Source organism: Danio rerio, chromosome 20 (assembly GCF_052040795.2).
Source record: "Danio rerio strain M-AB ecotype USA chromosome 20, GRCz13ab, whole genome shotgun sequence".
In the NCBI taxonomy this organism is placed as follows: domain Eukaryota; kingdom Metazoa; phylum Chordata; class Actinopteri; order Cypriniformes; family Danionidae; genus Danio; species Danio rerio.
In genome coordinates, this window is record NC_141040.1 from 4,043,580 (window position 1) to 4,071,249 (window position 27,670).

General features: G+C 41.4%; 1 protein-coding gene across 8 annotated transcripts in view; it reads right to left on the reverse strand.

The window, feature by feature from the left end:
• Positions 1-1,697: 1,697 nt before the first annotated feature.
• trim67 (tripartite motif containing 67) overlaps positions 1,698-27,670 on the reverse strand; it is an 81,006-nt gene continuing 55,033 nt past the window's right edge. For 3 of the 8 annotated variants that reach the window (XM_087297974.1, XM_087297971.1, XM_087297969.1), the window contains 6 exons: positions 24,901-25,039; positions 19,288-19,591; positions 10,714-10,876; positions 6,442-7,229; positions 2,661-3,735; positions 1,698-2,277 (listed from right to left, as the gene is read on the reverse strand). In XM_087297974.1, coding sequence (XP_087154100.1) covers positions 7,185-7,229; positions 10,714-10,876; positions 19,288-19,591; positions 24,901-25,039 — 651 coding nt within the window. In that variant the 3' untranslated portion in view covers positions 1,698-2,277; positions 2,661-3,735; positions 6,442-7,184. Of the gene's footprint in view, positions 2,278-2,660; positions 3,736-5,292; positions 5,728-5,929; positions 7,230-10,713; positions 10,877-19,287; positions 19,592-24,900; positions 25,040-27,670 lie in introns of those variants that run through there. The other 5 variants (XM_087297972.1, XM_087297970.1, XM_087297968.1 and 2 more) reach the window with 2 other exon arrangements.

Genomic DNA, 27,670 nt, shown 5'->3' on the forward strand with positions numbered 1-27,670 from the left:
GACTGAACCCCAGACATTCTTTACAGTGCAGCTTTTCACATTTGACCAACGCACCTATTTTGCGAAATGCATTGTTTTTGGTACTGCACTGTACACACTGCCTGATAAAAGCCATAGGATCAAACTATTTACATTTATTAAACTGTTCATAAAAACCTGTTATATATATCAACATCATCCCATGCTTTACATCACCATTAGGTCATCCTCTCCTTTATATCTGGACATAATAATAATAAACATAAATATAATATCTTCAGATGATCTGACGTTTCTCCCTGAAATCATTTATAATTTGAACAGAGGTATAAGCTGAACATAGGACTGTATCTCCTACTGTAAGGTCCATATGAGGCTCTTCGTAATACTTAACAATAAATGCGCTGTATTTTTGAGAATGAGAGCGCTGATAATATGGAGGTGAGTAGCTTTTTGGGGTTTGACCTCCAAGCTCAGAAAGCAATTCCTCATATCAAACACTAGAGGGCAAGCTCTGATTCCTGTTCAATCCATAAGTGTAACTGTTGTGCACCATATTTACATCTGTACAACATGCCAGCACAATCTTCTCTCCTGACTACATGCAATATCTTAATATTCTACATTTAAAAAAAGGGGCGGGGACTGTTAAAGGGTGTGGCATGAAAATAATTCTGGTAAACAGAGCCATCAAATGCTTATTAACTCGTTATCCGGAGGACAAAGCTTAAGTTTGTAGGAGTTTTTAAAGTAAAAGTGTGTACTCTCAGCACCACTAGAGTCACTAAACGAATCTACAAACATTGTGACTGTTTTCAAACACGTTTCCCGGACACTCATCTGTGTTTGGTCAGAAATACAGGTAGCGCTGCAGATAACTGTGATGCTATTGGTTGAGTTGTTGCTAGGGCTGGATCAACCAATCGAGAGATGATTTGTTTGAAGAGGCACAGCCTTTAGACTTTTGTGTGAAATCTAAAATGGCTCATTTTAAAAATGCCCCGAGCAAACAAAGCTGGACTAACAGAAAAATAACACACTTCAACATCAACACTTCAAGAAATATGTCTGTCACAGTGTAAGGAGACCTCAGCGTAAAACTCTGGCTAAATATTTACAACTGTGGATCATATAAAGCACCCAGGCCGAATCTACTTTGTGGATCTATCTCTAATGGCAGTTGTTGTTTCATTTCTATAAACCTTGTTGTTTAAGATGAGCTTCACAGTTTTGCATAATGCATTACAGATTAGCACTCACCCTTTGTTTGTGCTACGATCATCAATGATACGTCAAATTGTGCAGCTAATTCAGCAGCAGTGTGCTATTAGCAATCAGAGTGGACTATAGCAGGGGTGAAAAGTAACCTAGCAACCAAGCAGAACACCTTAGAATCTTCACAGCAAGTGGTTTTAAGGGGCTATAAGTAGACTTCAGAAATCATTGTTATTAGCTAAAATGGTGGCCATCAAGTGAACTGCAGTCAGCAAGAGAGTGAATGTGATTGAATGCACTGACATACTCTTGTTGTTCTTTGATTGGATAATAGATCATTTAGCAACAGCAACATTTTGACACTCTACTGGCAATGGTACAATTGGAAAATCTGTTTGTTTCTGGAATGAGTAGTTGTAACATTACCAGTTAGTTTATTTAATAAAATATTTAATATTTAATTTAATTTATTACTGTAATTTTAATATTTAAGTTTTTTTTTTAATGGCCTGTACACATGATCTCTTTTCAGAAGTTTACTGGTAATTTTCCGGAAATATTTGTATGTGTAAAAGGGGTTAATGACAACAGTAATGACAATGATTAGAAAACAGCATGTAAGAAAGCATGTGATCGTAGATATGTTTACCAACTCTGCAGTTTGCCTGCTTCATATTAGCATATGAGGAAAATTGTAATGATACTGTCATGACATTGGTTAGTTTGAAATTTTACAATGTATAGTTGAGTGTGTATACATATCTAGATATGTAATGATGAGTTCACACCAGAAGCACAAGTGTGAGCAATTTACATGTTAAGTTAATGCAAAGACACGAATAGACATCCTATGGCGCGAATTGAGCGTTTTGCTTGTTAGGCCTGCAAGATTCGCTCAAGTTGGAAAACCTGAACACAGTAACTTGCTCTTGAAGGGGTGTAATTATGACGTAGTGCCAGTTGTTGGTGTCCTAAGGGGAAATCCTTCTGCCGACAATGCACATCTTGGCAGATGGGGGGGGGGATTTCCGGCAGAAATAACAAACGGGAGGGTGGTGGGAGATAGGTCTGAAATACAGGAGACTACCGGGAAAAAAGAGAGTGTTGGCAGGTATGGTTCTGGTTGGCTGTCAACATGGTGCACCAGTTATTGCACAGACGCATATCTTGTAAACAACAGAGATCGCAATGCACAATCTGATGGTTGGGGGGTAAATTTCCGGCAGAAATAACACACGGGAGGGTGGTGGGAGATGGGTCTGAAATACAGGAGACTACCGGGAAAAAAGAGAGTGTTGGCAGGTATGGTTCTGGTTGGCTGTCAACATGGTGCACCAGTTATTGCACAGACGCTTATCTTGTAAACAACAGAGATCGCAATGCACAATCTGATGGTTGGGGGGTAAATTTCCGGCAGAAATAACACACGGGAGGGTGGTGGGAGATAGGTCTGAAATACAGGAGACTACCGGGAAAAAAGAGAGTGTTGGCAGGTAAGGTTCCAGTTGGATGTCAACATGGTGCACCGGTCATTGCACAGACGCATATCTTGTAAACAACAGAGATCGCAATGCACAATCTGATGGTTGGGGGGTAAATTTTCAGAAGAAATAACAAAACGGGAGGGTGGTGGGAGATGGGTCTGAAATACAGGAGACTACTGGGAAAAATGGGAATGTTGGCAGGTATGGTTCTGGTTGGCTGTCAACATGGTGCACCGGTCATTGCACATATGCATATCTTGTAAACAACAGAGATCGCAATGCACAATCTGATGGTTGGAGGGTAAATTTCCGGGAGAAATAACAAAACGGGAGGGTGGTGGGAGATGGGTCTGAAATACAGGAGACTACCAGGAAAAACGGGAGTGTTGGCAGGTATGGTTCCGGTTGGATGTCAACATGGTGCACCGGTCATTGCACAGACTCTTATCTTGTAAACAACAGGGATCGCAAAGCACAGTCTGATGTGACACAAAGGGAATGACAGTGGGGATAATCCAAACACTTTGGTTTCGATGGCTACACAGACCCCGACATCTTTGTGAATCTTTATCCTGACAAGAGTTTTCAAAAACTATGGGTTTCAGTTTTTTGTCTTTGTTTTGGACTGGTCTTAGAGGTCATTTCTGGTAAATGATGATGCATTTCCGGAAAGATTACACAATGTCGGAAGTACTACTGTGTAAAAGAGTACACTGACACTACAGTCCATCTCTTTTTGCATTCTCTATTATTGTACAATCATTCATTTATCATGTCACCAGGCCCGGATTGGCTAATCGGGACAACCGGGAGAATTCCCAGTGGGCCGGTCCATTTTTTGGCCGCGAGGGCCGGTGTCCCTAGCTTCTCGCACTCTCAGCAGTTCATTTATTTATTTATTTGACCATAGCCTCACTCTTTTTATTCATTATTTTGCTGCAGCTCCGCTCTTTTTGTTTATTTTCTCGCAGCCCCGTGAGCAATATGCAGCCCGCAGGTTAATGATAATCATCATTAACCTGCGGGCGGCACCCCATTCCACCCCAAACAGCAGCACCTTAGTGAATATTAATTAATATTAATAAATATTACACCAGCTCAATGAAAATCAGATGATTCACTACATTAATAAATCTGACATAACTTGATCAGAAATCAGAAGCGCCATTGTGGTCTAGTGGTTAGCACGTTACTTTAACACGCCGTCGATCCGAGTTCAAACCTGGTTAGTTTGAAATTTTACAATGTATAGTTGAGTGTGTATACATATCTAGATATGTAATGATGAGTTCACACCAGAAGCACAAGTGTGAGCAATTTACATGTTAAGTTAATGCAAAGACACGAATAGACATCCTATGGCGCGAATTGAGCGTTTTGCTTGTTAGGCCTGCAAGATTCGCTCAAGTTGGAAAACCTGAACACAGTAACTTGCTCTTGAAGGGGTGTAATTATGACGTAGTGCCAGTTGTTGGTGTCCTAAGGGGAAATCCTTCTGCCGACAATGCACATCTTGGCAGATGGGGGGGGGGATTTCCGGCAGAAATAACAAACGGGAGGGTGGTGGGAGATAGGTCTGAAATACAGGAGACTACCGGGAAAAAAGAGAGTGTTGGCAGGTATGGTTCTGGTTGGCTGTCAACATGGTGCACCAGTTATTGCACAGACGCATATCTTGTAAACAACAGAGATCGCAATGCACAATCTGATGGTTGGGGGGTAAATTTCCGGCAGAAATAACACACGGGAGGGTGGTGGGAGATGGGTCTGAAATACAGGAGACTACCGGGAAAAAAGAGAGTGTTGGCAGGTATGGTTCTGGTTGGCTGTCAACATGGTGCACCAGTTATTGCACAGACGCTTATCTTGTAAACAACAGAGATCGCAATGCACAATCTGATGGTTGGGGGGTAAATTTCCGGCAGAAATAACACACGGGAGGGTGGTGGGAGATAGGTCTGAAATACAGGAGACTACCGGGAAAAAAGAGAGTGTTGGCAGGTAAGGTTCCAGTTGGATGTCAACATGGTGCACCGGTCATTGCACAGACGCATATCTTGTAAACAACAGAGATCGCAATGCACAATCTGATGGTTGGGGGGTAAATTTTCAGAAGAAATAACAAAACGGGAGGGTGGTGGGAGATGGGTCTGAAATACAGGAGACTACTGGGAAAAATGGGAATGTTGGCAGGTATGGTTCTGGTTGGCTGTCAACATGGTGCACCGGTCATTGCACATATGCATATCTTGTAAACAACAGAGATCGCAATGCACAATCTGATGGTTGGAGGGTAAATTTCCGGGAGAAATAACAAAACGGGAGGGTGGTGGGAGATGGGTCTGAAATACAGGAGACTACCAGGAAAAACGGGAGTGTTGGCAGGTATGGTTCCGGTTGGATGTCAACATGGTGCACCGGTCATTGCACAGACTCTTATCTTGTAAACAACAGGGATCGCAAAGCACAGTCTGATGTGACACAAAGGGAATGACAGTGGGGATAATCCAAACACTTTGGTTTCGATGGCTACACAGACCCCGACATCTTTGTGAATCTTTATCCTGACAAGAGTTTTCAAAAACTATGGGTTTCAGTTTTTTGTCTTTGTTTTGGACTGGTCTTAGAGGTCATTTCTGGTAAATGATGATGCATTTCCGGAAAGATTACACAATGTCGGAAGTACTACTGTGTAAAAGAGTACACTGACACTACAGTCCATCTCTTTTTGCATTCTCTATTATTGTACAATCATTCATTTATCATGTCACCAGGCCCGGATTGGCTAATCGGGACAACCGGGAGAATTCCCAGTGGGCCGGTCCATTTTTTGGCCGCGAGGGCCGGTGTCCCTAGCTTCTCGCACTCTCAGCAGTTCATTTATTTATTTATTTGACCATAGCCTCACTCTTTTTATTCATTATTTTGCTGCAGCTCCGCTCTTTTTGTTTATTTTCTCGCAGCCCCGTGAGCAATATGCAGCCCGCAGGTTAATGATAATCATCATTAACCTGCGGGCGGCACCCCATTCCACCCCAAACAGCAGCACCTTAGTGAATATTAATTAATATTAATAAATATTACACCAGCTCAATGAAAATCAGATGATTCACTACATTAATAAATCTGACATAACTTGATCAGAAATCAGAAGCGCCATTGTGGTCTAGTTGTTAGCACGTTACTTTAACACGCCGTCGATCCGAGTTCAAACCTCACCAGAATATAATTATTTTTTTTTTCATTTTCAGTGTTAAGACATAAAATACTGTTTGGCTTACTTATGTAGGGGTACATATTTTTTGTGTGTGTGATGACCGTTACAAAAGACTGGATATCATTAGCCCCTATCACACATATAGACCTTTCCGGAAAATTACCGGCAATTTTCCGGAAAGGTTGTATGTGTGAACAGGTCCTTTTTGAAAATACCGGTAAATTCGTTCCGGCTATTTTCCGGAAAGAGAAGTTGTAACATTACCGGTAATTTGCCGGAATGGTGCGCTGTGTGAATGCAGAATGAAGATTGACGGAAAGAGCGCGTGCACATCTAGAACGTGCTGACGTGAGACGTCTGCTTTAGCCAATCAGAACAGTCAGACGCATTCACGTCCATGCTGTTTATGAGAATAAAAGCCCTTGAATATTTTTCCAGACACCTTTTAGCTGCTAGATGTTAGTCAGATAACGTTTCTGTTCTTTCTTAAGGCTAACTGTAAATAATTATCGATAAAATGTTTATGATAATCCGTTGTTTGTTTACCTTCAAGCTTTGCGTGTGCCCGTGAGAAAAAGAAATCAATGAATACATACAAATTCTGACATATAGCCCCTTAAAGCCACTCAAAGCACAAACTGCATAGCAACTCCTTCATCCTCCATTCAAGCACTATTTCTTGCAAGCTCTAAAACTGTGAACTAAATAAACTGTAAACGTCACCGTTCTCTGAAGCACGGCTTTTGGCTTGAGCAGGACTTTTTCAATCCCAGCGCCCCAGATTTTGTTGAGGCCTTTTGAAGTGTGTGCTGTGACCACACAGAACAGTAAAGGTAAGTAATCCTGAGATAGCGTGTGAGATTGACCTGAAACGATTTCAAACACACTTTTAGTCTCGCAGTTGTTTGATCACTCTATTCCGTTTGCGAACATCTCAAATGCCTGATAAGTTGGTTTTGATCCAAACTTCATATTTTTTTGGAACTGTGCTAATCTTTCGTTGGAGGTATGAAAAAGAAAAAGAGGCAGAACTCGACTTCAAAGTTTGGGGTCTCTGACTCCAGCTTTGCCCCCCATGGGGACATCCAGTGGTTTGCTTTTCTGTAAACATGGGAATGATCTGTAAACACTGAAATGCAAATCACCCACATGACCATGAGGGAAAAATAAATTACCTAGATCAAATATTGCAAAACAGAATAAGTTACATATCAGTGCAGTATAAGAGGACTCATTTCTTTGACAAAAAAGGGGTGGTTTGACTTGTTTCCATTGGTCAGAGATAATGATCACATGATGCTCTTTGGAACTTCCAGACCTGTGATCAGAGTCACCTGTGAAAGGAGACAAATTTCAGGTATGAACATTGAGAGATAATGTGCTGATACCCTGCTGAAAAATCCAGCTTAAACCGGCCTAGGCTGGTTGGCTGGTTTTAGCTGGTCGACCAGCCTAGTTTTAGAGGGGTTTTGGCCATTTCCATGCTGGTTTCCAGCCTGGTCTTAGCTGGTCAGGCTGAAAAATGACCAGCTAAAACCAGCTTGACCAGCTTGGTTTAAGCTGGACATAGCTGGGCTCTCCGCCTGACTATGCTGGTCAAGCTGGTTTTAGCTGGTCATCTCACAGCCTGACCAGCTAAGACCAGGCTGGAAATGGCTGGAAACCAGCCTGGAAGTGGCTAAAACCCCTCTTAAACTAGCCTGGTCAACCAGCTAAAACCAACTAACCAGCTTAGGCTGGTTTAAGCTGGATTTTTCAGTAGGGTTGGGATGGAATTTAAGCTAGTTATTCACATTGCAACTGATCTACAACAGGAGTGTCCAAACTCGGTCCTGGTGAGTTTAGCTCCAACTTGCTTCAGCACACCTGCCAGGATGTTTCTAGTATATCTAGATCAGGGGTGTCAAACTCAATTCCTGGAGGGCCGAAGCCCTGCACAGTTTAGGTCCAACCCTGCTCCAACACACTTAACTGTAGGTTTCAAACAAGCCTGAAGGACTCAATTAATTTGATCAGGTGTGTTTAATTAGGGTTGGAACTAAACTGTGCAGAGCTGCGGCCCTATTGGAACTGAGTTTGACACCTGTGATCTAGATAAAAGCTTGATTAGCTAGTTCAGGTGTGTTTGATTAGGGTTGGAGTTATTGGCTGTTTCTCAATTCTAAGAACGCAGAGAATGGACTTTTGTTCTTGTGGAGACCGGTCTTGCCAGGTGTCCTCGGAAGAACGAACTCTGGAGACCGCGAGGGGAGAGAACGCGTCCTTTGAGAAATGGAATGCTGCGTTCTTCCTGATGGTCATGTGACCTTCACGCATTTTAAATAGTAAATTATTAAAACATTTCAGCATTCATACAACGATTTATTGTTTCCCCACTCTTCAAAATATATACTTTGCATAAAAACATTATAAATATACTCTGCACAATATAAATAAAACACATTTTAATACGAATTTCAGCAAACAAACAACCCTTAATGTGTTTATTCCTTTATTAAGATGTCCATGGTAACGTTTTATTTAGGGAAACTCCTGAGGTAAATAAGTGATGTCTCTGAAGTTTAATAATAAATCTAAATAAAATGCTGCGCTTCCCACCTCCAGTCGCAATGACTTCTGGGACTTCCAGAGCGAGTTCGGTGCTCAAGTCTGCATCGGTGCGTCCTCGATTTCAAAAACACATCCGGGAAGTTTCACGCGTCCTCCGTACTTGCGGTCTTGAGTATTGGAACTAAACTTAGGCAGCTGATGATGACGTTGCACGAGGACGCAAGACCGCCGAAGAACGCATACTGAGAAACAGCCACACTCTCTAGGACAGGAGGTTGAGACACCCCTGATCTACAACATAGGTTTCAAACTCAATTCCTGGAGGGCCGCAGCTACTACCCCAAACAAACACAGCTGATGCAAGGTATTCAAGACTACTAGAGACTATTAAGCAGGCGTGAGGTAAATTATGCAGAGCTACAGCTCTCCAGGAACTTTGATCTACATTGATTTCAGTTCTATCCAGTAACTGTTCTTGGTACTTTAGAGGAAACATTTAAGCATGGCAGAATCCAGTAGCATATCAAAGCTTATTGAAGGCAAGCTTAAAATCATTAGCCTAAAAAGAATATGGTCAATGCTAGCGCTGCCTCTATGGAATTAAGCAGTGAAGACCAAAAGCTACCCAAGGCTGCGTCCAAACTCGCTTACAACTTGAGTGGGTAAGTACATTCTATATAGTATGAATGGGAATAGAATAAACGGAATTCAGACATTCGGACTACATACGCCATTTGTCATTATAACATGACCTACACACATCAGCTGTGTTGCTTCTCTTCTCTTTATGAATTATCTTGCATGGCATCATGGGATAGCGTAGCGTCCATTGAATGCCCACTTCAGTTTCTTCAGAATCTTGCCGGAAGTAGTAGGTCATCCGGGTACTTGCGTGTTTTTACTATATGTTTTACAATAAATTTGGATATACTACTTTGCTCGCATACTGTTTTGAACATACTATATAGTAGGGAAGTATGCAATTTTGGATGCAGCCCAAGTTAGCGTTACAGGTTTTCCTATGGTAGGTAATACACATTTTCATCTCACTCATATTAAGATAATCTCTTAGCACAGGGGTGTCCTGGAGGTGTCCTGGAGGGCCGTTTTCCTGCATATTTTAGTTCCAACCCAAATTAAACACACCAGAACCAGCTAATAAAGCTCTTTCTAGGTATACTAGAAACTTCCAGGGAGGTGTGTTGAAGGAAGTTGGAGCTAAACTATGCAGGACACCGGCCCTTCAGGACCGAGTTTGGACACCCCTGTCTTAGCAAATTCCAGAAATCATTTAATGCTTTATAACTGGTAAACAAATACCCTCAACATTTGGTTCCAAAGACTGAAACCACTAGTCTGCTTTTGGGCTAAGCAGGTCATTTTACTTAACCATTCCATTAGGTGCAATCTGAGCCAATCGGGTTCTCAATGGGTTCTCTTTGAATTATAATACAAATGTGTTAGTCTTTGCCTTCATAATGCAAGAGTAATGCAAACAGCGATGGATGAAGATGACATAATTCGGTAAGCTTTGTCAAGTATGGTTTTACCCATACTCGAAATTGGTCCTCTGCTTTTAACCCATCCAAGTGCACAGACACATATTGAGTGAGAGCACACACACACTGTGGACATACACTTGGAGCAGTGGGGAGCTATTACTTCCAGCTCCCAGGGAGCAATTAGGGCTAGTCGCCTTGCTCAAGGGCACCCCAGCTGGGTATTGAAGATAGAGAGAGTGTGGTTCATTTACTTTACCCATCTTCAATTCCTGCTGGCAACCAGCAACCTTCGGGTTACTAGCCAAACTCTTTATCCATTAGGCCACAGATGTCTTAATAGTGCAACTGGATTCTTGTCCAAAACCTTTAGTGTTTGTTTATATATAGATCTAACAGGTTTGATTGTCAATTGATAACATGCTTCAGCTTAGCCAGTTATAAAGAAACTGGTGACCAGGCGACAGGGTGGTGATGTCACGCACATGCACTCTACCAGATTGAATCAGCATGGTTGCCCAACCCTGCCTAGAATCCTGTGCCAAGAACCATTTATTGTTTGTCATACCACACCAGGACTGCAAAGGTTTGGGTTAATCAGACAAGAGTTTGGATTTATATGAATACAAGTTAACCCTGATTTCTGGAATATTTGCTAGACAATGGGTCAAGAAACCCGACTGTGATGAGAATGGTTCAGAATGTGGGGTTGGGAGTGTCGGGACCAATCACTGAGTAAGTTAAAGGACCCGATGGATCTGCTGCTCACCTGGACATTGCGGTTGAGACTGACCGCAGGCATGAACACACCCTCCAAGTTCTCGAAAGCCATGGGTCCATGCTGCTGTTTATTGATGAAGAAAGTCAAGGTGTGTTTTGTTAAGTCTAACAGGATCCCAACAGTCGAGCCCTTGCTGATGCCACCCTCAGCCCTGCAAACATCAAGTAGAACAAGTGTGAGAAGATTAAGGATATGAGCTATATATAACTTTAGGAAGGATTCAAATATAAACAGAGCAACTTATATATATTTAGGGGGTGGTTGAGGGATGTGCTTGGCGAACATCAACAGTTTTTTTGGAGGATGATAAGCTGCAAAAACATTGCTGCAAATCTGATACACGTTTTATTTATGGAGAAAATTAAAAAGCATTGCAGTGTTTGTCTGAAATAATTAGTCTACTGAAATGTGTATATTCCATTTAAAATATGAAACCGTCAGTTCTTGTCACTTGACTCGCGGTGTGCTTGCTGCATTCTAAAGATGCCTTTAGCTGGGCGCGCATGGAAGGCGTAAGCGCATCATGCCGCTTGGCAACTTGCTTCCAATTAATGTGCGCCTGTATTGAAAATAAGGAACTTGCACGCAGAAAATATACGATATGTGATCGGTTGCCATCATTTGCGATTTCCAGCAGTTGGATCCATGCTGGATTCGCCACCTATTTGTCAACAAATCAGGTCCTCCTGTCAACAAATGGGTCCTTCACTGGGCCTTTTCCTCTTCGCAAAAAGAAACTTTCCAAAGACGTCTGTTTCTTACACCCCATTCACATGGCACGTCAGTGTCAACACTCCCCATTCACTTTGAATGTGTGACGTCAAGCATTGTCGAACTAAATTGTCAATCCGTGCTTGCTGCAGAAGTTGGAAATTTCGTAACTTTTCAAGTCCCAATAGAAGCGTCAGCCAATCAAAATGCTTTATGCAAATACCCCAAAACCGATTGCGGACTAATGTCATTGGATGATGCTGCAAAGATGATCGCGTTAGCCCCAACCTCAGACACACTCTCCATCAAGCATTGACACCCTCGGTGAATCGCATTTTGCTAGCTCGTGGGTTAAATTTTGGCACTCAAGTGTCCGAAATGTAACCGTGAGAATACGGTAATTTTTTAAAATAATAGATTTTTCGAAATAAAAGATTGTTCATACTTAAAGGTTCAGGACACCCTGGAGAACTTTTTTTTTAATATTAACAGATGTGTGTGTGTTGAGCATCAGTTAAGACAATGTTAGCACCTGTCAGCTTTAATTGTGGAGAAAAGTGGATAATTTTGAGCTTTTGTCAGCTAATTTCAGCTTCCGGGTTTAAAATGATTTTTGGGGCGGGATCAAAATCGGCGACGTAGCGCAGAACTGCAAGTGCAATCATGACGCGTCGGTTTCTCATTATTATTCATAGCGGAGTTTTCTTATCCTATGAGAAGAGCCGGCTGCTTAATTATTCATGAGACCTGCCAGACCTGCCAGAGTCAAGCCCGAGCTGTGAGACACGTCACGGACCCAGGGCACTGGCACACAGTATTTAGCCGTTCATGAAGGCTCATATGCGTTTGTTTCCATGATCCACGCGGTTTGTTGCATGTTTTCCCCCGCGATCTTTTCAGGGTTGATCATACAGCAAAGCTGTGTGTGTGCTGCTAGCATTTTTGTCGGGAGAGCAGCACGAGAGTTAGAGAATGGCGGACGCTGTCTTTTATCAGGAGTTTGTTCACATTCAGACACATCACTGTGCTGCTGTGTTTGCCTAAATCCTCCAGATTACCAGCAGGACTAATGGTTAAAATAGACAGGTCAGGAGACCTGCTGCACTGAGTCTGCTGGATACGGGGATTGAGGGAGAAGTCCTCATTTATAGTGTTTACATGAACACACATCTTTATAATGATATAAATTGTGGTTATGTGGATATGAAATTACGAATAAGAAATGTAGCAGGGCATTAAATCACTGTTCATTTCTTTGCATTTTAACTTTGTAAACTATAAACTCATGCGTCTCCTCACGGTTTGTCTCATTTTGGGAGCTAGCTTCATTCGCTCACGTTCTCCCCTGCTGGCCACGCCCACTCCTGCCCGATGCTCGCGGAGCTCAACGCCCATTAATCATGCATCTTTTGAAAAAATTCTGAAGTAGACATTAACTGAAAGTGGGGGGTGTCATGGCCCTTTAATAAATAAAACGGAAATGATTAATGATTTCTTGTGCGGCCCTGTACCTATTGACCCATGGAATTGGTGACCACTATTTTGCATAAATAAAGGATTCAGTTTGCTGTAAATTTTACATTTGTTGTATATCATTCCAGTTTTATTAAAATGAGTCCTAAATGCTTGAAATTTACCTGCAATTCTGGAATGAGTCATATATATATATATAAATACATTTTTACTAAGGATGACAGAATATTAATGTCACCACTTACTACTCATGAATTCATCAATTTTATTTACTGTAGTTCTGTAACTGTAATTATCTTTAATTCTGATTGATCAAGCAAGAGTTTTAATAGAACAGAGCTGGAAGGTTTCCCAGTTGGCATCGCATTGCTTGTTTCCAAATCCCAGTATGTGTGACAGGATTTGTGGAGTTTTGCCTGGAACAAGCAGTGGGATTTTTAAAAGTCGGAGTCTGTGTGTTTCCCTTTGATCCCAGATCTCTCCGAGCAGTGGAATGAGCGGGACGCAAGAAGTGGCACATGTGAAGTGGAACTAGAGCACGGAGGAGAAAACTGCTGTGGCTTCACTCTAATCAAAACTCCAGTCTGTATCACTTTAAAACACACAGCAGTGATGATATTCAGTCTGAAGGGTGTCATGGAGTGTGAAATCACCTACTTATATTTATGGAGCAGTCAAGAACTTTAGAACAGTTTCTCAGAAGTCAAATTCTAAATGTTGATTCAGTTTCAACTTGGTATTAAATGGATAGATCACCACAAATCATTTAAACACCGTCAGGTCATTTTGATGTTTGGAACCCAAATAATCACACTTAACTACACACATTTTGGTTTACGAAGACTTTCCCTAGGCGTGATGTATTTTATACTCTAAAAACCGCTTATTATATGGCTCTACACCTAAACCGAATGTCAAAAAATGCCATTAGGTTTGATTTTTAAGCGCTTTAAATTTACAAGGACACAAGGAATTTCCTCAAATATTACCACAATCAGGGCTATGCCTTCTTGTGGACATGTACACGAGGGACGTTTACCTGATACATACAGCAAAAAGTAACGTATTTCAATTCAACGTTATTTGAATTAATAGATTTAAAACACAGAAACACTGATTTATCAATATATGCACATTTGATTCCCAAAAATGTAGACAGCGCCCTCTAGTGGATTTGTCATCTGAAACGTTCCCGGAGCAATCTATTTTGCAAAAATGTAGGCAGACATGCATTTCCAATGAGCCTGGGTTGAAAAAGGACACTACATCTAATACTAGCAGAATTTCTACCGGAGGGACGCTACCAAAAACACACACCTGATTGATTTACCTGCTTAGAGCCACTGGGTGTTGGAGGGACAAAAGAAACAGCATAAGAAACTTGTTGGGATACAATATTCAAAATATAGACCATTTCAATGTGGTGATGTCATTGGCCCATAAACATTTCCTGCTTGTTGTTAGACTATTTTATAACTGTAATAAGAGGCAGTTCAATCATAACTTAATGTAAAAACAGCTATCCTTAACATCGTTTCTCAATTTGTTGACCTTTTTTAATTCTTGGAAGCTATTCGGAAATTATTAGCTTGAAAGCTAAGCGGGGCAGCACGGTGGCGCAGTGGGTAGCACAATCGCCTAACAGCAAGATGGTCACTGGTTCGAGCCTCGGCTGGGTCAGTTGTGGAGTTTGCATGTTCTCCTAGTGTTCGCGTGAGTTTCCTTCGGGTGCTCTGGTTTCCTCCACAAGTCCAAAAACTTGTGGTATAGGTGAATTGGGTAGGCTAAATTGTCTGTAGTGTATGAGTGTGAACAAGTGTGTATGGATGTTTCCTAGTGATGGGTTGCAGCTGGAAGGGCATCCGCTGCATAAAACATGTCCTGGATAAGTTGATGGTTCAATCCACTGTGGTAACCCAGGATTAATAAAGGGACTAAGCCGAATAGAAAATGATTGATTGAATGAATGAATGAATGAATGAATGAATGAATGAATGAATGAATGGAAGTTAAGCGGAAATTAAAAATGTAAAACAGGAAATGCATTAGGATCAATGTTTTGTTTACGTTCCTCAAAATGGTCTATAATAATAATAATAAAAAACAGATATATCAAAAAGAAATAGGTACAAATGTATAAAACTGGAGAAGTACACGGATGTGAGACTGACAGAGAAGTAGAGCAAGATCAGCTTTAGGCTACATTATGTGGGTTGCATACAGACAGCACAGATTTCAAGAACTGTTAAGTGTAACACTAGCTGTACTCCTGGTGTGTCCTCTTAGTCACCTCAGTATGCTTAAATGGAGGCAAAAGTGTAAATTGTTGCATTAGTATTCAAGTGGTATAATCAGCCTGTCCTTGATACTCACCTCAAGGCACTGCATCAGCAGAAGTGTGACATACACCACGTTTACATGCACCATACTGTCCAGGAGAACCCTAAATCCTAGCCAAATCTGCACGCTTAATGTTTTTAATGCTCTACAACTACTACTAGAATATCCCAGAATTTGGCAATCTGGTGCTTGACATTATATGACATGAATTAGATGACATGTTAGAAGTGGTATGTTGATTTTGAACCTGGTGGAAACACTGATTTATCATATTAGTTGATTTTATTCATTCATTTATTCATTTTCTATTCGGCTTAGTCCCTTTATTAATCCGGGGTCGCCACAGCAGAATGAACCACCAACTTATCCAACACGTTTTTACGCAGCGGAACCCCTTTCAGTCGCACCCTGTGGGAAATATCCACACAAACTCATTCACACTCATATACTATGGACAATTTTAGCTTACCCAATTCACCTGTACCGCATGTCTTTGGACTGTGGGGAAAACCGGTGCACCCGGAGGAAACACACGCAAATGCAGGGAGAACATGCAAACTCAACACAGAAACGCCAACTGTCCCAGCCGAGGCTTGAACCAGTGACCTTCATGCTGTGAGGCGAAAGCACTACCTTTAATCACAGTATATATATATATTTTTTTTAGATTATACTTCTGTATTTTGTTTCCAAATTGAATGCATGACTTGTCTTAACAGATGAAAGTATGGGATCCCCAGACACACAAGACAGCATCTGTTCATCCCAAAAAACACATTTAAAAACATATTATCTGAAACATAGCCAAGGCCTTGAAAAGAGTCCAAAATTATTAGAAAATCCCAAATTTGCTGGGTTATGAATTATTTTAGTTTTATAAAGATTAAAATGAAAGTTTAACTGAGCTGCCACTGACAATATTTGGTGTGCTCTATGTATGAACATTGATCCTTTAAGAAATATGAAAAGCATTTGTGTCATCAACATTAAAAAACCTAAGGTACAGTTACTAAAAACAATACAATATAATACAATACATAGGTCTGTGAAAACCATTCACAGTTGGGTGGGTGGGGGTTGGAGGTCAGATGGGGTGGGGGGCGTGTTCGAACACCCCTCAAATGGACAGGCTAGGGGAAAGATTTTACGGCACACTTAAAAACCATGATTTGGTAGTTTGTTTACGAGGACGCGAAAAATTAGGATAGATGGTAAGAGCCCTTCTTTTTAGCGGTATGAGAAGTTGCCCAAGCCTCCACAGGGTTGCCCTTCGAGCAAAAGGGGTATGTGACTGGGCTTCATTCGCAGATATCATTGTCTTTAGCAGGCTAAAAAGACTTCTTCAGGTACATCTTAATAAAAGTTTTAACATTTCTTGGCATGTTGTCAGCAGCTAGCTCTCTGCAACTCTCACATGGTCGCCCTCTGAAGCTAAACAGGGCTGCGCCTGATCAGTACCTGGATGGGAGACCATATGGGAAAGCTGGGTTGCTTCCGGAAGTGGTGTTAGTGAGGCCAGCAGGGGACATTCAACCTGCGGTCTGTGTCCGCCACAGTATATTGATGGGGACTCTATACTGCTAAGTGAGCACCTTCTTTCAGATGAGATGTTAAACTCAGGTCCTGACTCTCTGTGGTCGTTAAAAATTCCTGGATGTCCTTCGAAAAAGAGTAGGGGTTTAACCCCGTCATCCTGGCCAAATTTGCACACTGGTCTCCTCTCCTGGTGTGCGGTCTGGTGCAATTTGGCTACCGCAGCATCATCCACCCAAAATGTCTAAAGTGCAATGAGTGTCCAGAAAAGTGCTATGTAAATTAAACAATAACTTGGTTGCTTAAGGTTTACCTTCTTACGAATGTGTCTCTGCAGGTGCTGGTAAGTTGTTTGATATGCATGGTAAAACTGTGAGTTTACCTAATCCCTATTTAGTCCACTCTTGTGACATTTTAATGATGTATATAATTTGCTTGTCAGAGAGATGCTACTGATACGCAATAATTTAATCAATTATGGAATATTGATATATATACTGAATTTTGGTTTTGATTTTCTTGTCATGTTCTCTGTAAAAGGGAAAAAAATTTTACAAGATATTTCAAGAGTTCCCACTTAGATATGCTTGGCATTCAAAGCAGGTTTGGCATGCTGTCCCGGGAGAGAACCCTGAGCTCGGAGATATTTGACCCCAGGGTTCCTGCCTGGTCAATAAGCATATCAGGGGATCCGAGATCAGGTAGGTCTCGATAGCTCCCCCTTTAGAAAGGGGAGAAAAAGGAGGAGTTGGGGTGGAAGGGGGGATTCTTCCAAAACGAAGAGATAGAGCAATACGGAGAAAGAGATCCGTTTATATTAAGCTAGGATAGCTCTGATTGGATTATTACTTATTAAGGATGAGTGGCCAGCAGTGCTCAATCATATCACATGCTCCTCTCGAAATTAGTTTATGAAACTCAATCGTGCCTAACCCTTACTCTCAAATATCAATCGTAAATTCTTACGAAACTATCACTTAATGAGGGTACACTTAACGAAGACAGTTTCCGAAAACACGTTAATGATAAGGTATAACTGAAGCCTTAGCCTGACGTAAAGCCTGACGTAGCCTTAAGAAGGTTTCGAGAAACGCAGCCCTATTCCATTAGCGTTGTTGCTTGAGCACTAATTACATTTTAAAAAGTAACATCCAGGTTGCTCTAGCTACTGCACATATGCAATGATTGGCATGACACAGATTGCTTCCATGGTGACCAGAGGACACGGTTAGAAAAAGCAAAGGAAGAACACAGACAAAACCTGAGCAAATATGGTTGAACAACACTAGAAGGACACAATATGTGATGGGATGGCATGTGCTGTGATACTTTTTCTCCAAACAAATCTGTAAAGACCCCTCCCCCACAGAAGCGCATGACGATAAAGACTGACAATTAGCTATTTCGACCGAAAGGCGGGACTTCCTTTGCTGTGGTGCCCTACTGAAATAAACAGCTTAAACCAGCCTGGGCTGGTTGGCTGGTTTTAGCTGGTCGACCAGCCTGGTTTTAGAGGGGTTTTGGCCATTTCCAGGCTGGTTTCCAGCCATTTCCAGCCTGGTCTTAGCTGGTCAGACTGGGAGATGACCAGCTAAAACCAGCTTGACCAGCCAAGCCAGGCTGGGAGCCCAGCCAAAACCAGCTATGTCCAGCTTAAACCAGGCTGGTCAAGCTGGTTTTAGCTGGATTTAGCTGGTCATTATTCAGCCTGACCAGCTAAGGCCAGGCTGGAAATGGCTGGAAACCAGCCTGGAAATAGCCAAAACCCCTCTAAAACCAAGCTGGTAAACCAGCTTAAACCATCCAACCAGCCTAGGCTGGTTTAAGCTGGATTTTTCAGCAGGGTGGCCATACTGAGCATAAACTTTTCCCTCTTCATAGTAATTTAAGTGAACCATCTTTGTATATCTAAACTATTTGATTAGTACTCACTCATGCCTATATACTTAACATGTAATATCAACTAGGGATGCACAGAAATTCAAAGTATGGGCTTAAACTGAAAACTCTGCAGTGGTTTTTACAGCTGTTTGGCTCACGAAATGTTCTTGGAGCTTGGTATGATTACAGTTGAACCATTGAAGTCACATTGCATGTTTTGACAATGTTTTTGGTTCCTTTTCAGAACTTTGAAGATTTCAAGACCATTGCTGTCTATATAAAGGAAGAGAGAGCTCCAGGATTTCATCTAAAACATCTTAATTTGTTTTCTGAAGAAGAACGAAGCTCAAATTGCATTGAAATCAGTGGCGTGGCGGACGGGCCCGCAGTGATGAGGGGCCCTGTGTGGTCACATCCCCTAAACCCTTCCACCCACATTCTTCATTTAACGTGATCATAACTCACCTTGAACTCAAAGCGCCTTAACACTACCGCCAATTTAGTCTATAGGTCAGTCTATAGGACCGATGGTCTCTTTCTCTTTTAACAAGTAATGATTGGCCAAAAGAGTCAAAAGTCTAGCTTGTGAAATCTATCAACACCTTGGCAAATGCAGATTCATACCTGTTGGTGTGGGAGTTGTTGTGCATGAACCAGGAGCGGTTGTTGTCCACATACATGGCCCAGGCCTTATCGTCCTTCCCCAGCATCATGTCCTTCATGGTATTAATCCGCGCCACTCCGAATGCAGGGTCAGGGTGGTTATCATAGCGGTCCACGCTAAGCTCCCAGTAATGCACACCCTTGGAGAAGGCAGCAGTACTTAGCACCACACGGTCATCGTAACTGTTACACGTCACAGTTTGGTTTTCATTGGTCAGCACAATGTCTCTGTGAGCGGATGTTGGGTCGAAGGTGAACCATGCCACTGCAGAGGAGAAAGAAAAAGAGAAATTTGTTAGCATGAGGTAAGTGTGGTTTAAAATGGGTTTTCTGTTTTTGATTTGTTAAAGAAGTGCACATTAGTACCCTTTCCCAGATAGCATACGAATGTGGGCCACAGTTAAGGCTGATTTATACTTCTGCGTCAAATGCCGGCGTATGCTACGGCGCTGACACAAAGCCCTTCACCGTGGCCGTCGGCGTCACTGACGTGCACCTCTCAAAAAATGTAACTACACGTCGCAACAACGCGTAGCGCAAGCTCTGTGATTGGTCGGCTTGGTAGCGCTGACAAGTCTGGGCGGGACCAAGAGCCGCGCGAATGGCGCGAGCGATTGTTTACAAGTGTGGAGTCCCGTGAAGGAGCTCCAGATGAAAAGTTTTGTTTTGTGTTTCCCTCATAGTTAAAGTTGTTGCACGTCCGCCGGTTCCTGCCTCAAAATGAGCGAGTTTGAGTCACTTGTACAAACAGGAAGTGTTAAGGAAAAGCAAAACAGAAGCCAAGAAACTCGACACAGAGGAACATTTACACCTCACTGCCAACTAGCGTTTCGGAAGTGTTAATGCAGACCGACAGAGACAGCGCGCAGAAGTATAAATGCACAGCTACGCGCGTTGCCTGCGCCGTGAGTTACGCCGGTCACTTGACGCAGAAGTATAAACCAGGCTTTATGCTTAATGTATTGAAGTTTTCAGTGTTTTGAGGGATATTTAACGTTTTCTGACTTACAGTATACTCTGATTTGCTATCTCAGATGTTACTGTAGGTCAAACTACAAACTATGCAGCTAATCTTACTTTACTTTTAGGCTATGTGTAGAAACAAACAGCTAATTTACAGGAAAAGTGTCTATTGTTGGAAAATAGGAATCATTTTTTTTTTTTTGTCTTTTTTTCTTTTAATCAAACAATTATTTGTATTGGTCATGTAAGATAGACGCGGGTCCAAAATTAAATTCAGCTCTGCAGAAACCTCCTGTCTGAAGAGAGGTGTTAAAACTGAACGCAGAAAGTTGTATGCTTTTTTTGTTGTGCAGAGAATTCGTAGAAAAAGAGGAAGTATGTCTAAGAGTAACGTTAAGCTAGAGGGCGCGGGCGCGACGAAGATGGTAGCTGAATGCAGTTTCTCGCCCCAAAAACATGGCAGAGAAAAGGAAGAAAACTTATCACTTTCACAACGAATGGGAGGAGAAATTTTTTTTTACGACTGAGAAAGAAACCTGTGTGTGTCTCATTTGCGGGGCATCTGTGGCGAGACGATGTGGAGAGACACTTCACTACGTGTCACAAAAGCTACCATGCTAACTACCCACCGGGAAGTGCACTACGGACAGAAAAGGCCCGTGATCTGACGGCAGCTTTGGGTAAGCAACAGTCTTTTTTCACGAGGCCGGCGAAAAAGTCACAAAAAGCAAACGAAGTTTGTTTAGAGCTACACATTTTCTGATCAAGAAGAAGAAGGCAGTGCCATGGCGAAGTTGAATTAAAATATTGAAGAATTGTGTTCAGTTTAAAAGTGTTTTTAAAAATGCCACAGATTTGGTTATTAGTTTAAAATGTGACAAGATGTATTTAAAAATATGTAAGTTGATTTTTCTAACATTACATAATTGATAACTTTTTGAAACAACAATTCATGATTTGTTAAAAGGGTTTGTCAGTGGCTAGTGAAAATGGGACATTTTTCCTATGAAATGTAGTGATGTAAGTGATCATCTAAAAATTACTGATATTAAATAACTGAATATTAATATCTGTTTACCTCCTTTATTGTCATTGTTGCTAACTACTGTGAGAAATCATTTACGTGATTAGTGTCTTCACATAGATGATATTATTAATAATGTATAACTAAAGGCAAACTGTTTGTTATTTCAGAAGAGCGTATCAAACTGGTACCCCTTCGTATGACTCAGTACCTATGAAGTAGCTCTTAGTTTCAAAAAGGTTGGTGACCCCTGCCATAAAGAAACTGGCGCGATTTTGCATTCTAAATACCTATAATTTTAATTATTACAGATTAAAGCAAACTATTTCTCACTTTTTAAAGGACAGTCCCCCCATTCGTGTTTTTTGACGTCCTTTAGGTGGGATCACGCATTAATTAGTGGGGTCAATTTCCCCCAAACCCCTTTGTAATTCGCAAATTGCACTTTTCTCCCCCACTGACTTCCATTCATACACATACGCATGCGAATGCCGAAGACCGGAAATGCAAGCTCGAGTTTAGCAGTTCGCTGCGATGCAAAGTTCAAGCTTGGTGAACTCGCATTACATGACTACATGAGACTAATCGAAGATCAAAACATGACCTCTCGGGACAGAAATGTAAAATATGAACCAATCGCTCACTTTTTTAATGTCTAATCATCTTGTAATTAAATCTCGCCCCTTTTTTCGCAGAGCCGAATGACAGAAATTCTCATGCTCAAACTCTAGTGTTACCATGGCATGACTGGCAACGTAACGAGAATGTATGAAATGTATGAAATTAGTATACCAGTTACCGTTAAATACCGTCAGTTTGACCACATGATGGCATTACAATGCAAAAAATAATGAATAACAGCAGTTTTCACTGAGTGACTCGAAATTTGTAATAGTATCTAGTTGCAGCCTTTATGATGCAAGCTAAGATTGCATCACTCAGCGATGCAATGTCAGACAGGGTTAGGGGTTAGGGTTAGGGGTGGGGTTAGGTGAGAGCATTAAAAAGCATTGCATGCAGCTCAGATTGCACTGCACCAGGTCTGCATCCAGACCCCTCTCGAAAATTGGCATGCAGCGTGTTTGTCAAAGGTGATTTAAGTACACTTAAGTGGCTTAAAGCTCAGAACCCCCACACACACACACCCTTTTTTATTTTAGGACAGTTATTTCATATATATCCAGCAAATAAATTAATTCCCAAAACACCTTTAGCTAGTGTGAGTGCAGTCATCGTAATTTGCAGATCACACACACACATAACTACACATGTGCGCTCTCTCTGTGATGCATGATTTATTAAAAGGAATGAAATATTGAAGCTGATGTGTTCTCTGAGAAATGAAGTTTCAGCAGGAGAGTGCCTGTAAGGCAAATCTAGCATCAAACTCTTGAATATCCTGTGTTAATTAAACATCTCCACTGGGACCGTTCCATGTAGTTTTGCAAACACCCCGTTCACATTTATATCAAAGACCTGCCAATGTAGCTATAACTAGAGTTTGTCTTAATTATAATGGTCTTGGACTGCTGCAAAACTGGGGCATTGTAATGTCTATAAATTAATGTATTGTTTTAGTTAACTTTATAATCTGAATTACATTAATAGTCAAATTAAAATGAGTTGTTTTGATGAACATGTTATTTATTTATTTAATTTTTTTATAGAGCCACTATGCTTAAAAATTCACTCAAAAATAATTACACAGAAATGTATATTCATCCTAAACATTGTGCATGTGCTGTTAAAAGATTTTATAAATAAATTAATATAAAAAAAATGGTTACACTTCAGTTTAAGGACCAATTCCCACTATTAACTTGTGGCTTATTACCTGCCTATTTGTAAGGAATTGGCTGTTTATGTGTCCTTATAAAGTACATATACCCAATACCTAAACCTTAAACTGCCTTAAAAACTAAAAACTATAAATAGTTTATTGAGGCATAGATAAAGTCATAGTTAAAGCCATATGGAAAGGTTTCTTAATATAAAGAATTGTAATTTTAAATAAAAGTGTGAACAAAATAGGATATTGAGTAATATAGCTACAACTTTTAAAAAAAGATGTGGGACATAACCGATGATGATTGGTGTGTAGTGTGTAGGGGTGGGACAACCACATAACCGATGATTAGTGTGTAGAATTGGGACAACCACATAACCAATGATGATTGGTATGTGTGTGTAGGGTTGGGACAACCACATAATCGATGATGTTTGGTATGTTTGGTGTGTGTGTGTGTATGTGTGTGTGTGCGCGCGTGTGTGTAAGGTTGGGACAACCACATAATCGATGATGATTTGTGTTTATGCAGGGGTGGGACAACCACATAACCGTTGATGATTGGTGTGTGTTTATGTAGAGATGGGACAACCACATACCCAAAGATGATTGATGTGTGTGTGTGTGTGTGTGTGTGTGTGTGTGTGTGTGTGTGTGTGTGTGTGTGTGTAGGGGTAGGAACACCACATAACCGTTGATGATTAGTGTGTGTTTATGTAGGGGTTGGACAACCACATAACCAAAGATGATTGATGTGGTGTATAGGGGTAGGACAACCACATAACCGTTGATGATTGGTGTGTGTTTATGTAGGGGTTTGACAACCACATAACCAATGATGATTGATATGGTATGTAGAGGTGGGACAACTACATAACCGTTGATGATTGGTGTATGTTTATGTGGGGGTGGGACAACCACATAACCAATGATGATTGATGTGGTGTGTAGGACTGGGACAACCACATAACCTTTGATGATTGGTGTTCTCGAGTTCGACCTGAGCTCGGACTCCCCTCTTGCCTTGCAAACGGGAGGGAGCCCCGGGTTCGAGGATCTTATGCGCTCAGGACTCTCTTTCAGGACAGCATGCCAAACAAGTTTAATAATCAATCATCAGCTAAGTGTGAACTCTTGAAAACATTACATTTGGCAGATGTGTCTTAAATTGTCCCACAGCAACCTTAAAATTGTATAGAATCGTTTAGAATGTTTTACAATAATCATTTATTTTAATGTCTATTTCATTATACATAAAGTTTATTTAATTTTTTTTCACAAAGTAACTCAGTAGTTACTTTCCCTGGTAATAAATTAGTTACTTTTATAATGATGTAATTCATTTACTAACTCAAAAAAGTTATACCTAATTACCTAATTACTTTTTTTGAAGTAGCCTCCGTAAAACTGCAAGTAAACAGTCCTTAACAAAGACACAAATAAGTATAATCAAACAAGTCAGTCAAGTTAATAATTCAATAACTTACTCAAAAAGTGGAGTGAAACAGTGAAAAGTCTAAATCCTTTTTTTAAAACAGCTCAGTCTAAAAAAATCAAGTCTTTGTGTACCTGAAGTTAAAGTAAAAGCCTCTACATCTGCAGTGAGATGCTTGATCTGTGGAGCTAAAGGGTGATGAAAGAAGCTCCCAAAAACACTCATTAAAGAGAAGCATCCGCAGCAGGGAGCCACGGAGAAAAGGGAATATATAATGTGTGAGCTTTGTGCGCGTGTATGTGAGAGTCGAAGATGGAAAACAAGTTTTTAAAGAAATCTCTGAGGTGAATGAAAGGAGCGACCCACCGTCAGATGTCTTCAGCACCACCACTTTGCTGTACGCTCCCACTCCAGCAGAGTTGTAGGCTTTTACTCGAGCGCTGTAGGAACTGTTGAAATGGAGGCCGTCCACTGTACAGACGGTCTCTTTGCCCACGTAAACTTCCTGAAACACGGACAGGGAAAAAGGCAGACGGGGGGTGAGATAGAAATGGAAAGCATCTGGGAACTGATGATCTTAAGATTTAGGATGATGGTGCATGTTTGCCATCAATTATGAATTGAGCAGCAGATTGAGCAGAGAAAAAATACAACCTATGTTTTTCTTAGCATTTTTTAAAAAACAAGATAAAATGCCTCCTGCAATCATACATGGGAAATGTGTATGGATAAAAAAAAAAAGTTATTTTCAAAAGGAATTTCTTCTAAATATGGGTAATCAAATTTTTTATCTGGAAATAATGACCTTTTCCTTCCAATTACAAAAAATAAAGGAGAATTATTGGATGAAATTGGATTGTTACTAATTGCTGTTAAATAAGTCAAATAAACAAGATGTTTCAAGAGTTCCCACTTAGATATGCTTGGCATTTAAAGCAGGTTTGACATGCCGTTCCGGGAGAGAACCCTGAGCTCGGAGATATTTGAGCCCAGGGCTCCCGCCCGGTCAATAAGCATATCAGGGGATCCGAGATCAGGTAGGTCTCGATAGTTCCCCCTTTAGAAAGGGGAGAAAAAGGAGGAGATGGGGTGGAAAGGGGGATTCTTCCAAAATGAAGACAAGGAGAAAGAGATCTGTTTACATTGAGCTAAGATCACTCTGATTGGATTATTACTGATTACGGATGAGTGGCCAGCAGTGCTCACATGCTCCGCTCGAAATTAGTTTATGAAACTTCACTTAGTAAACAACACCGACATTATACACTCACCATCACTTTTTTAGGTACACTACATTAGGTATTAGGGCCAACTGCTTGTTAGCGCAAATTTCTAATCAGCCAATCACATGGCAGCAACTCAATACGTTTAGACATAGACATGGTCAAGACCAGGGGTGGCCAACCCTGTTCCTGGAGAGCCACCTTCCTGCAGATTTCAGTTGCTACCCATATCAAACACACCTGAACCAATTAATTAGGACCTGAACACCACGTGATAATTACAGGCAGGTGTGTTTGATAAAGGCTGCAACTGAAATCTGCAGGAAGGCGGCTCTCCAGGAACAGGGTTGGCCTGGTCAAGACGATCTGCTGCAGATCAAACTGAGCATCAGAATGGGGAAGAAAGGGGATTTAAGTGAGTTTGAATGTGACCTGGTTGTTGGTGCCAGACGGGCTGGTCTGAAAAAAAGAAAGTATCCAGTGAGCGGCAGTTCTGTGGGCACAAACGCCTTGTTGATGCCAGAGGTCAGAGGAGAATAGCCAGACTAGGTACAGCTCAAAGAAAGGCAACAGTAACTCAAATAACCACTTGTTACAACCGAGGTATGCAGAAGAGCATCTCTTACAAACTTGAGGCGGATGAGCTACAGCAGCAGAAGACCACACCAGGTGCCACTCCTGTTAGCTTAGAACAGCAAACTAAGGCTTCACACTTTTTTGTCAGGCTCGGACAGAAAACAGAGAGAGTTAAGTTCAAAATCAGGAGTTTTATTTGCAAAAGGATGAAAAAAGGCAGCTGCCGATCCCCGACCAACAGTGGGAGAACGCAGACTGGAGTGAGAGCAACTGGTGAACCGCCTTGGCTCCCTTGGAGCGGAGCGAGGGCTGTAACTGGCGAGCGCTGGAAATCAGCCCTGAGGAGACTGCGCAGATCACAGTAAGCAAAAGCGATAAGTTGATGATCAAAGTAACCGGGCTAGACTAGACAAGATTAAGATGTAAAGTTCACTGGAGAGCGAGAGCAGGTCCGTAGGCTTTAATCAACACAATAATCCGACAAAGAGTAACAAGAAGGGGCAGGTATATATAGAGAGACAAACAGACTCAAATGGAAACAGGTGAGTGATGCATGCCCGCCAGCGCTGATTGAAAGGGGAAACAGCTGAAGTTAACAACACAGAAGATTAGATCAAACCTGACTCGTGACTTTTTTCACATATTCTGATGGTCGGGTCAGAATTTGGCATCAACAACACGAAAGCATTGATTCGTCCTGCCTTGTATCAACGGTTCAGGATGGTGGTGTAATGGTGTGGGGGATATTTTCTTGGAACACTTTGGACCCATTAGTACCAATTGGGTATTGTGTAAACACCACAGCCTACCTGAATATTGTTGCTGATCATGTCCACCACAGTGTACCCATCTTCTGATGGCTACTTCCAGCAGGACTAAACACCATCTCAGACTGGTTTCTAGAACATGACAATGAGTTCACTGTACTCAAATGGCCTCCACAGTCACCAGACCTCAATCCAATGGAGCACCTTTGGCATGTGGTGGAACGGGAGATTCGCATCATGTATGTGCAGACGACAAATCTGCAGCAACAGCGTGATGCTTTCATGTCAATATAGAGCAAAATCTCTGAGGAATATTTCCACAAAGGACTAAGGCAGTTCTGAAGGCAAAAGGGGGTCCAGCCTGGTACTATTAAGGTGTAGGTAATAAAGTTGAGCATTTCAGTTCTTTTTCCATGTATGTTTGACTGCATTTTCTGTTGATAAACCAGCTGCAATGTCCAATTAGAAATCTAAGATATTTCATATGTTTATAGAAAATCAGAAAGCTGTCACTTTTTGTCTTAAAAAGCCTCAAAACAACCTTTCAGAGAAACAATGGATGCAGGACTA